Source organism: Medicago truncatula, chromosome 7 (genome assembly GCF_003473485.1).
Source record: "Medicago truncatula cultivar Jemalong A17 chromosome 7, MtrunA17r5.0-ANR, whole genome shotgun sequence".
In the NCBI taxonomy this organism is placed as follows: Eukaryota; Viridiplantae; Streptophyta; class Magnoliopsida; order Fabales; family Fabaceae; genus Medicago; species Medicago truncatula.
The window spans coordinates 29,666,518-29,679,150 of NC_053048.1; the positions used below are offsets into that span (position 1 = coordinate 29,666,518).

At 33.2% G+C, this 12,633-nt stretch overlaps 2 protein-coding genes across 3 annotated transcripts; one reads left to right on the forward strand and one right to left on the reverse strand.

Annotated features, from left to right (window-relative positions):
• Positions 1–2,218: 2,218 nt before the first annotated feature.
• LOC112416646 (zinc finger protein 7) lies at positions 2,219–2,860 on the forward strand. Its single transcript, XM_024770935.1, has one exon. The coding sequence runs from the start codon at positions 2,219–2,221 to the stop codon at positions 2,858–2,860; it is 642 nt and encodes a 213-aa protein (XP_024626703.1).
• Positions 2,861–4,042: 1,182 nt separating this feature from the next.
• Positions 4,043–12,319, reverse strand: LOC25498588 (delta-1-pyrroline-5-carboxylate synthase). 2 transcript variants are annotated; one of them, XM_024771187.2, is made up of 20 exons: positions 12,104–12,318; positions 11,498–11,569; positions 10,999–11,102; positions 10,308–10,410; positions 10,014–10,175; positions 9,326–9,612; positions 8,487–8,637; positions 8,090–8,254; positions 7,513–7,590; positions 7,167–7,256; positions 6,990–7,076; positions 6,634–6,720; positions 6,460–6,556; positions 6,061–6,164; positions 5,873–5,948; positions 5,542–5,692; positions 5,380–5,448; positions 5,052–5,118; positions 4,892–4,962; positions 4,043–4,523 (listed from the first exon to the last, which is right to left on the reverse strand). In XM_024771187.2, the coding sequence occupies exons 1-20, from the start codon at positions 12,152–12,154 to the stop codon at positions 4,442–4,444; spliced, it is 2,154 nt and encodes a 717-aa protein (XP_024626955.1). In that variant the 5' UTR covers positions 12,155–12,318; the 3' UTR covers positions 4,043–4,441. The 2 variants fall into 2 exon arrangements, with proteins under 2 accessions (XP_024626955.1, XP_013448975.1); XM_013593521.3 differs by having other exon boundaries at positions 4,064–4,523; positions 9,326–9,603; positions 12,104–12,319.
• Between the last annotated feature and the right edge of the window lie 314 nt (positions 12,320–12,633).

The window sequence follows — 12,633 nt, forward strand, 5'->3', positions numbered from 1 at the left end:
GGCAAGAATTAAGGAAATCCCATCTGACATTATCGAAAGCTTTCTCCAAGTCTAGCTTGAAAGCAACATAACCTTTCTTCCTCTTTGACTTCCTCATAAAGTGAATAATTTCCTGCAAAACAATTGAGTTGTCAGAAGTTCCCCTACCTGGCAGAAAACTGCTTTGGCAAGGGCCAATAAGATTACTGAGAATAGGTCTGAGACGATGCACAAGAACTTTAGTGATAATCTTGTAGGTTATGTTGCAGAGACTGATGGGTCTAAAATCTTTGTATGTGGTGGGGGGGTCGATTTTAGGAATGAGTGCAATGAGGGTGCTTGAAATCTCCGGATCAAAGTAACCCGTGTGAAAGGCTGTTTGGACCATATGGAAGATGTCGTCTCCAACTATATGCCAATATTGTTTGAAGAAGATACAATGGAAGCCGTCCGGGCCAGGGGCTTTGTATGGTTTCATGGAATTGAGGGCAACAAAAACTTCATTTTTGGTGATAGGCTTGATGAGAGAATTCTTTTCAATGTCGGTAATGGTTGTTGGAGCTGCTTCATGGAAGATGGGTGCGGTTGTTGGTTGATGGCCACCAAAAAAAATTTTGAAGTATTTTTGGGCTTCTTCTTGAAGGATGGTGCTATCAGAAGACCATGTGCCATTAGGGAGCTGAAGTCGATGAATTCTATTTCTCTTTCTCCTTATGATAGTTTGAGCATGAAAAAATGAGCTATTTTTGTCGCCAAATTTAACCCATTGTTCTCTGGATTTTTGGTACCAAAGCATTTCTTCTTGGAAAAGGATGTGATTGTATTCCTGTTGCAATTCCTTTTCAAGGAGAGTGTGTCGATATGAGTCAACTCTTTCTAGGTAGTTTTGAACACCCTTGAGTCTATTTTCTACATGTTTCTTCCTTTTGAAAATGTTGCCAAATACTTCATGATTAAAAATGATGGATTTTTCCTGAATTGAACTTAAGCAAACAGTGATGTTGTTATTCTGAGGGATCCAAGAATTTTTTACCAGTTCCGCATAATCTTTGTGATCTATCCAAGCTGCCTCAAAGCGGAAAGGCCTAGGCCCTCGAGCTAAAGGGAGTCCACCAAAGCGGAGGAGGAGAGGATTATGGTCGGAGTGGAGTCTGCAGAGAACCTCAACAAAGGCTTCAGGGAAGGAAACACGCCAGTCCACGCTAGCTATGCATCTATCAAGTTTTTTGGAGAGGGTGCGAATACCGTTGTTGTTACGATGCCAAGTGAAATGACCACCCGTTGTTGTGAGGTCAAGAAGGTTGCAATTATTCATAAAGTTAGAGAAAAGAGCAGCTCTATTATGATGAAAAATTCCACCTCTTTGGCCGCTAGGGAGAAGCGTTTCATTAAAGTCACCTATGAGCATCCAGGGGGCATCCATAGTTTGGCCGATGGACATGAGGTAATTCCAAAGGTTGGGACGTTGGGCATGGTTCGGGCTAGCATAAATACAAGTGCAGTAGGTGTTTACATTGCCACGGCTAATTTTAATTGTTATGGAGAATTGGTTAGAGTCAAGTACGGTTGTGGTGATGTTGCTTGCAGAATGTTGAAAGAGCCAAATTCCTCCAGAATGACTGTTAGCTTCTATGATGTGAACTGGTGTGTAACCCATATTGGACCAAAAAACTGAAAGTTTAGCAAAGGAAACATGAGTTTCAAGTATGGTGATGAAAGTTGGGTTATGCGTATATAACAATTAATAGTATATACATGTTTTCTTTCCGCATTGAAATTCTTGTGTATTAAAAGAACCTAAATTTTTTAAAACAAAGGGAGCATAGATTTAAAAACTTTAAAATTCATAAACCTCCTGGTAATTAGTTACACTCTGTAGGAATATGATTAAGTTAAAATATACTTTATGTTATAAAAACTAAGTTCATGCATCCTAAAGTTTGACATTTCAAAGTCTCTGAAACTTCTAGTAGTAATATTTAATTAATGGTATATTTTATATGAAAAAAAAAATTAATTTATTAGTTTTACATGGTATATTTTACATTTAATTTTTATTTATAAAAATATATCACCTTATTTTTCACTTTATTATTATTTTTTTTAAATCAAATTCATTTTTACGAATATATTACCTTTAATGGATAATAAAATATATTTTTTCATGTTGATAAATATCCTTCAATCTCACATTACAATTCGTCATCTTTGAAGTTGAATAATAATATACTTATTATCAATGTCAGAAATACTACGATTTGGTGATGTGACAAGAGATGACAAAAAGCTAAAGCGTAAGATGGATGATGCTATTGTTGCTGATTCAGAGACATTGATGTCTCTGAGTTTAGGAGGAGGGAGAAGTGGAGGATCTTCATCCAAATCCCTCAAGATCCATGAGAAGTTGAGGGAATACCCATGTAAGTTTTGCGATAAGAAGTTTTCAAGTTCTCAAGCCTTGGGAGGACATCAAGGTGCCCATAAGCGTGAAAGAGTGCTTGCGAGAATTGAAAAAGAAATTCAATTAGGAACTTTTAGACTTGGGGATCATCATTTCTGTCCATATTCAATTGGTCACCCATATCCCTTCACTATTGCAGGGTCATCACCTATTTATCATGGACTTGGGTGGCCTCAACTTGTTGCTCATGCAAGCTATGGCAACCCATTTGAGATGATCAATAACTATGATTGGGCTACTCAAACTCCACTAAATAATAATGTGGGATTTGAAAATCATGACCTTAATAATCAGCAGCTGCAGGTTCCTTCATTTGGTGTTCCTCTTAACAATCATGTCCAAGAGGGAAATAACAATCATGATGACCCAACTAGCCACCAAATTTCAACCCCATTCCCTGATTTATCACTTAAACTTTAGTATCTTAGTTTGCTATATGCCTATCTAGTCTTTTTTACTATAAGAAATAATGTTAGTCACATTCACTTTAATACTCTATTTTCAATATTCAATCTCTTATTTGCTGATATTTTAATAAATCATGTAACTTTATATGAGATCTATTATTTTTCAACTTAAATCAGCAGAGAGGAAGTGTTGAAAAGATTACAATATTGGAGTGATGAGTTTTATACTAGCTTACATCTCATGGTCTTTAAGGTTTTGTGGTTATTTTTTATTATTTGTGTTAAGGTTAATTGTGATAATTTTAAATAAAATTTTAATTGTTGTCACGACTTCAGATATATTATGATAAATTATATGAACAAGTCTTCACCAAAAAAAAAAAAAAATGAACAAGTTACAGTTAATGTATTTTCAATTGGATAAAAGAAAATCTCGCACTCACACACATATAATCTTAAACATACAGAGAGACGAGAATAAAATATGACTGTTTTAATCGGTTTGCAAAACATATGGTGTGAGTTTCTCACTAACATGAACTTTGTATACTTAAGTTTGTGATTTTATTTATATGGACTAGGAAGAAATATTTGTTCATGAGTTTTTTGTTGTTGTATAAATTAACATTGTTTAAACTTTAAAGTGATTTTCTCATTATATAGTATAGATAAATTTCTCATTTACTTTGGGCATGGCAGTAGAGCTCAAAAGAGACTTGCGTTGGTCAAACTTTTAGTCGTGCCAAGGATTTGCAAGTCTCATAATAACAAAATCTTCTCCGATAAGATTATGTGTTTTGTGTAAGTGGTAGATTAGTTATCATTTTAAATCTACATAAGACTTAAATATGTAAATGGTCTCTGTAAATATTGTAAACTTGAGTTTTGGTCTCCGTAGTGAGACAAATTTGATGATGTGGCACAATTGACTAGGAATTGGACACACAAACTCATTAAAACCACTATGTTAAGGACAAAACTATCCTTGTCATCCAAAAACCAACAATCCCAACATATCTTGAATCCCTCTATCTTCATCTTCTTTGTTTCCCTCTTCATCCACCACCACTATTAGAATCTCTCCCTCTTTGAGACTTTCACACCCAATTTTTACCTGTTTTTATTATGTGTAGATTTTTTACCTATGTAGAACATACCACATTTACATGATAGTAAAAAGTAGATAAATGGTGTCTAAACATTAACACAAGCTAAATTATATAGAAGAATAATAAGTGTATAAATTATTCAACTACACAAAGATGTAATGTCAATAATGGCATGTGCTTTCCATATTTGTCACTGCTTCACTGCATTATTGTTCCACAAATCATAAGCAGTAACTTATCAAAGAGAAACTTAGTACACAGAAAATAATATTCATCAAACAGTAATTTTCTTTCCCCTGAACATGTTCCAGGTAAGAAAAAATAAATCTGGAATGAGGCAATGGTAGTATTTGAGATTCTATAGTTCCAGCATACTTCTGTATATTGAAACAGAATAGAAAATAGCTGCATGTTTGATGAGATTAACAGCGATATGATCCAATAGTGTGCAAAATAAATCTCTGATTCAACTCATTGCATAGCCATTATGCTTTTACTTGCAGATCCTTGTGTGTATAAATCATACTTCGATCGCCATCTACCACTTGGCCGTTCCCTCTCAATACCCTGCAACATAGCATATGATTTAGTCTAATTTTAATTCAAGTATTTAACCGTGATATATAGATAAATGAATGAAGATATGGTATCGAAATAACACAGACATGATTTAATCGATTAAACCCTTCAATTGATCGATTAACAAAAGCTTCCTAATCGATTAACTATTAAAAAAGTAATCTAGAGATTTACAAGATATCTTATATTGATTTCTAAGCATCTAAAGATCTAACAATTTGCGCACAGGACACGACCACAAGACTCGGAAATCATGGTGTTACAAATATCGAAAAAATTGTTTGGTTGATATTTTAATATATCCATTGTATTCATTTAATAAAAACAAAAACCAGAGACATTGGAAAATTCCATACCATCTATTTGTTAACAAGCCCTCGACTCCTACCGGACCTCTGGCATGAATTCTACTTGTGCTTATTCCAACCTGATCAACAAATAACAAAACTAAGAACAGTTGAGAGTACTGTGCTGCTATTCTAATTTATTACACCATGATTCTTGAAAGTACAATACCTCTGCACCAAGCCCAAAGCGTGCCCCATCGCAAAACCTTGTACTTGCATTGTGAAATACGGCAGCACTAAAAGGAAAGAAAGAAAAAAAATTCAAGTGTCAGCACTCAGCAACATCTTGTTAAGAACATTTTTCCTATCATGGAGTAATTGTGTGTATAATAAACACATCTTATGTAAAAGGAAATAAGTCCAAATGAAACATGATAAGTAGTAGATCAAAAGGATCAGATTATTAACGGGTGTGTGTCTACTTGTCAATATCGTGTATGTGTCTATGTCGAGCTTCATAGACTATTAAAGGATCAAACAAGACATTATGCGCATACCTGTCAACTTGATGTAAGAAAGTTTCAGCAACTTTACTATCTTCTGTAACGATGCAATCAGTATGAGAACTGCAGAAACAGGAAACAACAAATACTTATAAGATAATGATGTCAATAATAATATAATGACAACAAAGGTTTTCCAAGGGAACCCAAAATTACCTTCCATATTCATGTATGTGGTCAATCGCAGCAAATACATCATCGACAATCTCAATTGTACAAGCCAGTGAACTATACTCCAGATGGAAAGATTTTGCTTCAGAAATTTTTAATAAGACACTAGCTTTTGGTCCACCATATAGTTGAACACCTGAAAATAGATTAATATACACCAACAATGTTATTATCCTATGATTTATTGGGTTAAATATGCTTATATTTCCTATAACATTCATAAGATTAGTTTTAGTCCCCATAAAGAAATTCCGACTTCTATTCAAAATCTTCGCAAATACAAACTGAATAGAAAGATAAGAAATTAAGGTCAAACCTTGTTTTTGGAGTTCAGCAACAAGTTCATTCAGTCCACCATTTCCTGCTAGATCTTTGTGAACAAGAAGGGTTTCCTAGGAATATCATGATACAACATTAAAACGAGCAATCTAAAAATTCAATTTATATACATTATTAAATGAAAATGTGCAATGATACACTTCATGCAATTTAAACTATATTCACCATTGCATTGCAGGCTGCAGGATAATCAGTCTTTGCATCCTTAACAATCTTCTTTGCCACATTGATATTAGCTGCTTTGTCAATGTATACATGACATATTCCATCTGCATAATAAAGATCACAATTTAATACTACGCCGGTCTCTAATTATAAGTGTCCTTCAATATAATCTCTATTTCAATTTACGTACATTTATTATTATTTTTTTAAAATTTATCTCTTATATACAACTTTGTTTCCGAAGATGGAAAGTCATAATTTGACACATCTATATACAAATGGAAATGTAATAATATTCGTACACAATACAAAATGTACGCATTAATTATTATACTACAAATTTTTCCTAGGTTTGATCACAAATGGGAAATAGGAAACTTATATTGTACTATATATTACCAGCATGACCGAGAACAGGAATCTTTGTAGAATCCTTGATTTGAGAAACAAGCTTATTACTGCCTCGAGGGACCACAAGATCTATCACGTCATCAAGCTGTTGCAGAATTTAGTTAGTTGAAAACCATTTCAAAAAAATAATAATAAATAGTTTTGAATTTTAGATGTATCAACCTTGAGTAGATCAGGAATTGCTTCCCTTGAAGTCACAAGGCCAATAAGTTTGCCACCAACTGTATCTGGTATAGCTGAAGTAATAATCTACAACAATGAAGAAAAAAATATATGAAATGAGTTATTATTAATCAATTAATCAATATAAACAATTACTTATAAGCTATTTCTATAACAAAAGATAAACTAAAGGCAAATAGTTTTCATGGAGATCTTATGAACATAAGCTGAATAGAGCTTATGGAAATGTCATAAGTTGTTTTCATAAATTCTCTCAAACAGTCTCATAAGTGTTTATGCTAGTAGATAAGGTCAAATAAGTCAATCCAAACATGCTCTAAATAAAATCGACAAACCTTGTGTAAGACTGCATTAGATCTTTTGGCTTCCTTTCCTCCTTTGAGCAATAAACCATTTCCACTTCGAATTGCCAATGCAGCTATCTATTGATCCATTTCAATAATCATTGTAAGAATCAATGTTCAACATATTAAACAAATCGAAGAATCGAAAAAGAATAGGTATGTTAGAACCTGAACAAGAGCATCAGGTCGAGACTCGAATATAACTAGAAGTACACCCAAGGGACATGATATTTTCTCCAGAACGAGTTTATCTGCTATCTGGACACAGAGAAGTAATCAAAATTAACAAAATTGAATGTCGAAAAGTATCATGCAAGATTCAATAACATCATTCAGTGTCCAAAATTTGTTGTTATTGAATACTGCAAAGTCAAATATTAAAGAAAAAAAATTGTTACATTCTTTAAACATGTAAAAAGTAGAAACCGATGAATATTAGTACATTATATCACAAAACAAAATTTGTTTGTTACTTTTTAACTGATAAATAACACAATTGTACAGTGGTTTTAACCTCAGTTCTCTTCAAAATCTGACCAATGGGTTCATCCATTTCTGCCAGCTTGCGAACAGACTTTACAAGACTAGCAATCTGAAAAACACAAATCAAGGTTAGGTAAAAACTTTCTTGTTGAAAGAGAAAACATCATACAACTTAAGATTAGCTTCAAGCTATGAGGCACACACAGGTACAAAGATACATAAAATTTTTAAAATTCACGATATGATGGAGCTTGGATACGTTAACGAAATAAGATAGCAAAACTTGTATAGATATGTAATACTTATAAAGAAAGAGACATTGATCATTTCTCATTATTATGTTTACGATGATCATTATTAACAGAAAAATGTCTGCGATCATATAAGAAATAATAAAGTTGCCGCTTATAACAATATATATTATAGATATCAACAAAAACATCTTTAGTAGAACTCAAAACATTCATACTATAACATCATAAAAGAGAATTAATGATGATAAGATCGTTTCAATTTCTTCGCCTTCAAATTTGTTTTTGTTTGCACAACAAAAACAAAATTATTGCAAAGAAGATTATCTTTCACTATTTAGCCAATTAAGTACTTACCTTCTCAGGTCTCAGTGTCAAACGCGATATCAGTGATCTCTCATATCCAGCCTCCTCTGCATCAGCAACATCAGAAGCATTCTCAAGCCTGATCTCACTTTCATTTTTCTCTATAGCAGCAGCCACATCCAACAATATTTTCTTCCTTTGTTCAGAATTTAGAATCTGAAACCGAAAGCACCAAGACGTGTTCATTGTATTATTGGCAACAATATTATATATATAGTTAGTTAGTTGTTGGCGAATAATTTGTTATTAGTTAGTTATTAAACTTACTATCTACATAAGTGATGTAACCCCTTGAATTGTAATCATAACAAAAGTAGCTAAAGTAATCGTCATATGAATAAATTCATGAAAATAAACCTTGTTTTTCACATTCTAAATAGGTAAATACCTGAAGCTTCCTAGAGCTGTCGCGTGCTGCAACTGCCATTTCATGTGCAGTTATTTCCTTTATGCTGGTCCACAAGTGAGCATCCTTATGGAATACAGTACCAATTCTTTCTCCTTGAAGCACTCGCATGATGTTGTCATTAGGATAGCCACTTGAAAGGAGGTTGAAGTGAAAAACAATGTCAGAAAAATGAAAATTTTAAACATATGGTTGTACTCGGGTAGTAAGGGCTTTTTCAAACTCAAAATTGCATATCAGAAAATTAACGAAAAAAATGAACATGACAGAAATGATCATATATTCTCATCACTTGAACCTAGGTTTTTTATTTCTCTGCGATCACAGCCTAGTCATGATTAAGAACAAGTTAGCCGTATTTGATTGCGAATCTCCACAATATCAAGGATTGTAATGCGACCGCAATTTAAAACCTTATCCATAACCAGATTGAAAATATTTTATCATTTATGCAGTTTCATGATCAATAAAGGATAATAATCTTTTACAAACTAGTTGACATGATTACAACTTTTAATATTCAATTTAGTGCTGTCAATCACGGATTACAGGAAATAACAGTTTGTTTAAATTCCACTATGCTACCGTGCTATAGCACAGGTACAACGGCTACTTGAAAACACTTTATACTAAATAGCATATCGCAGAACAATAATGATTTATTAAAATTCCTATAGTGCTATAAAACTGCTACATCCACTATTTGGCAACACGGAAACAATTCATTGAAACAATTTCTCTTTGGATATGTTGTATCGAAAATCGAAACAAAAAATAGTTATTTTCAGTGTCAATAGTCTACTTTAAACACTACATGATACCTGGTGATAATCACAGGTGTGCCTGAATAAGCAGCACAAACAGCAGCATTAACCTTAGCAGTCATACCCCCTCTGCCCAATCTTGACTTGTCTCCAAAAGTAATTTCTGTTTGATGTTTTTCTCTGACATATGTGTGAATTAACTTCGATTTTGGGTCAGATGGTGGACCATTATAAAGGCCCTCAACATCACTCAGTAAAACAAGAAGGTCAGCTTTGAGTTCCAAAGCCAATAGACCAGCCAAACTATCATTATCCCAGAAGATACCGGATGAATCCTGCAGAAGCTTACAATTAAAAGTAACTTCGTCAGAAAATCAATCAAATAGGGGTTAAAGTAGGCCAAGCTAGGCTAGGCTTTGCAACAACCGAGCCTGATCTACTTTAAAAATATAAGCTCTGAGCTTGGCTTATTACCAATCATACGTCCATTTTTAAGGCCTGGTCTGACCTTTTTGAAAGCCTGACAAGGCCTGTTGAAAAGCCTACTTCACTATTTTCTTCATATTTCAAATCATAGGTTACTAATCTGGTCTTTAATATGAGTGAAAGAAAGTTTATGTATTTGTCAAAAATATGGACCAAATACATAAACCTTCTTTGACCGACTTTTGCTTATATTTGAAACCGGAGTACTGTCTTTTACAAGGATAATTCAAATAATATAGTTGAAGGAAAAGAAGCATACCTCATATGGTGCCTTCCTAGTACTCACAGCATCATTTTCATTGAAAATGGGGATGACCCTTAACTCTAATAACGAGTGCACAGTGTCAGTTAGTTGTTTTCTGAAATCTGCATCCCGAAAAAATCCATCATTCACAAGAAGTTGTGATGAAGTCACATCAAGCTGCATCACGGAAAATCACATCAATAAGAAGGAATCAGTTCGATTAATAGAAAAATAGTTCATATGTCAAAGAAATACACACATATACAAGATTCGCGACATATTGAATTAGAAGCTTAATATTATGTTTACCTGACTAAACATGATATCATAGAGAGCCATGAGACTGCTCTGCCCAACAGCTGCGCATGCTTTCCCATCAAGTTCATATTGTGGATTTTGAAGATCAGAAAAGCTACATAACAAGTAAATTTATATCAGCCTGTTGATAAACAGAATCATGAAAAAGTTCGTACTAAGATCTTCAAATATTATGCTAATTCATTGTTGTCATTTACGGATTGCAAAATGTAGCAGTTTGTTTAAATTCCGTTATGCAGCAGTGCTATAGCGCCATTATATTTGCTATTTGACAACATTTTGTATTAAATAGCGTATCATAGAACAATGACGATTTGTCCAAATTCAGCGTCATTTTAGCGCCACTATATCCAATATTTAAAAAAACTGCAGAGCCAATCCTAATTAAACAATTTCAAAGAACAGAACTACAGAAAGCGTTCATTCTTCAAGTTTGCAATTAAAAGATTGAACTACTTCTTGAAACACAATGTTTTTAATTAAATGTAACACAATATATTCGTTCTGTTTGATAAAGGAAAACAAATCAATGACAGATTTTCTCTCAAATACAAATCAATGTAACACAAAATTTTATAAATTCATGTGATGAAAGAATGTACCAGTTATCATTAAATGAAAGTATGATTCTTGTCACTGAAAATGTATAGTTGCTCTAGCAAAAGATAGATTACAAAAAAACCTGCTATTGGCCAATCGGCGATATCTTAGTCTTTGCCTGCCAAGACCAACTGCTCCTGAAGTCACCAGTATGACTTCATATCCTCTTGTATTTAGCTCTTTAAGCTGCAGAAAAAATAGCTTCCAGTTAAAATAATCACATGATTAATGAAGAATTAATATCACACACTTATAAAAATCATTCATTCTCAAAAGCACTTAAGCAAAACAGGACAAGCATTTACAATCACAATATTCTTCAATTTATGAAGCTCTACTATTCTATCTATTGACTATTATCAAAAAGGATGATTTTTTACGACGAGTGTCACCTTCAAGTTATATAGTTTCCCGTCCAACACTTTATTCCGTATCCGTGTTTCACTGGTTCCGTTATTACTAGTTACATATTTTCTCATAAGTAAATGATTTTATTTTAATAACTTCACGAGTTATGTTAGTTTCGAGGGTTTGAACCCTTGACACAGTGGTTAATAGTGTAAAATGCTATAAATCATCACCTGTTCACAAAGAGCTCCAAGTCTTCCCAATGCTAATCTTCCATCACTTCTTGTAACCACAGCTGTTCCAACCTTCATATATCACAAAAGAACCAAATAGTTAATTATACAACCATCACATGATTATTAAAAAAATAAATGCAATGATACCATCGATGAGTTACAAATTCATACAAAGTCAAAATAAATAAATAAATAAATAAATAAAATCCAATAGTACACAAAAAAACCATTTTGATAGCTCAGTATACTTAACACTTAATATTTTTACAAATAAACAATATCATCGATAAAATACATAACATAAGAAAACCAATTTGATAACTCAAAACACATCAAAATTAACAATCATGTCGAGATCTCATCATCCTATATCATACATGTAACAAATATATTATAAAAAAATAGCCACTAATAAATAAAAATATCGAAAGAACAAAAGAAATCACATTGACAACATTCATATCAATCCATATACCACATCGATCTCAATAGTATTTTTTTCAACCACGTAAAAACACTAAACAACGTATTATTATTATTATTAGATCAATCAAAAAAACAGAAGAGAAAGCAACGTTGTAATATAAATTGTTATATATTCACCTTAACAACAACACGTTTAACACTCTTGACAAAAGCTCGTGTTGGATCCATGGAGCTTCCGTCCAAAGTGAATCACACACACACACAGTTAGTGTAAGTTGACACGTTACGTTATTGAAGAAAAAACCAAGAAGAAGAAGAAGAAGAAGAATATTAGTGTAATGTAGCCACAAAGAGTAATACAAATGTATCGAAATGTTTTGTTACAAAGAGAGACGCGGCGAGAGTGACACGTAATGTATGAGGGTTTTTTGAATGGTCGGATTGGTGGGACCCATGACACGGATTCTCTTTGAGAAAACTGACAACATAATGCCCGTGATGCTCGGCCTCTCACTATCAGACATTTGGCTTCTTGACAAGGGTTGGGTTCAATTCCCTATTATCATCAAGTATTTTTTGAAGATGAAAATATATGTCAATCATCATTTTGTTATTTTTTTCTTGGCAGAAACCATTTTTTAAATGTCATGAACTTAACTCAACTCAGGTGGTAGGGATGTTGCATATTATATATAGCGGTTGGAATT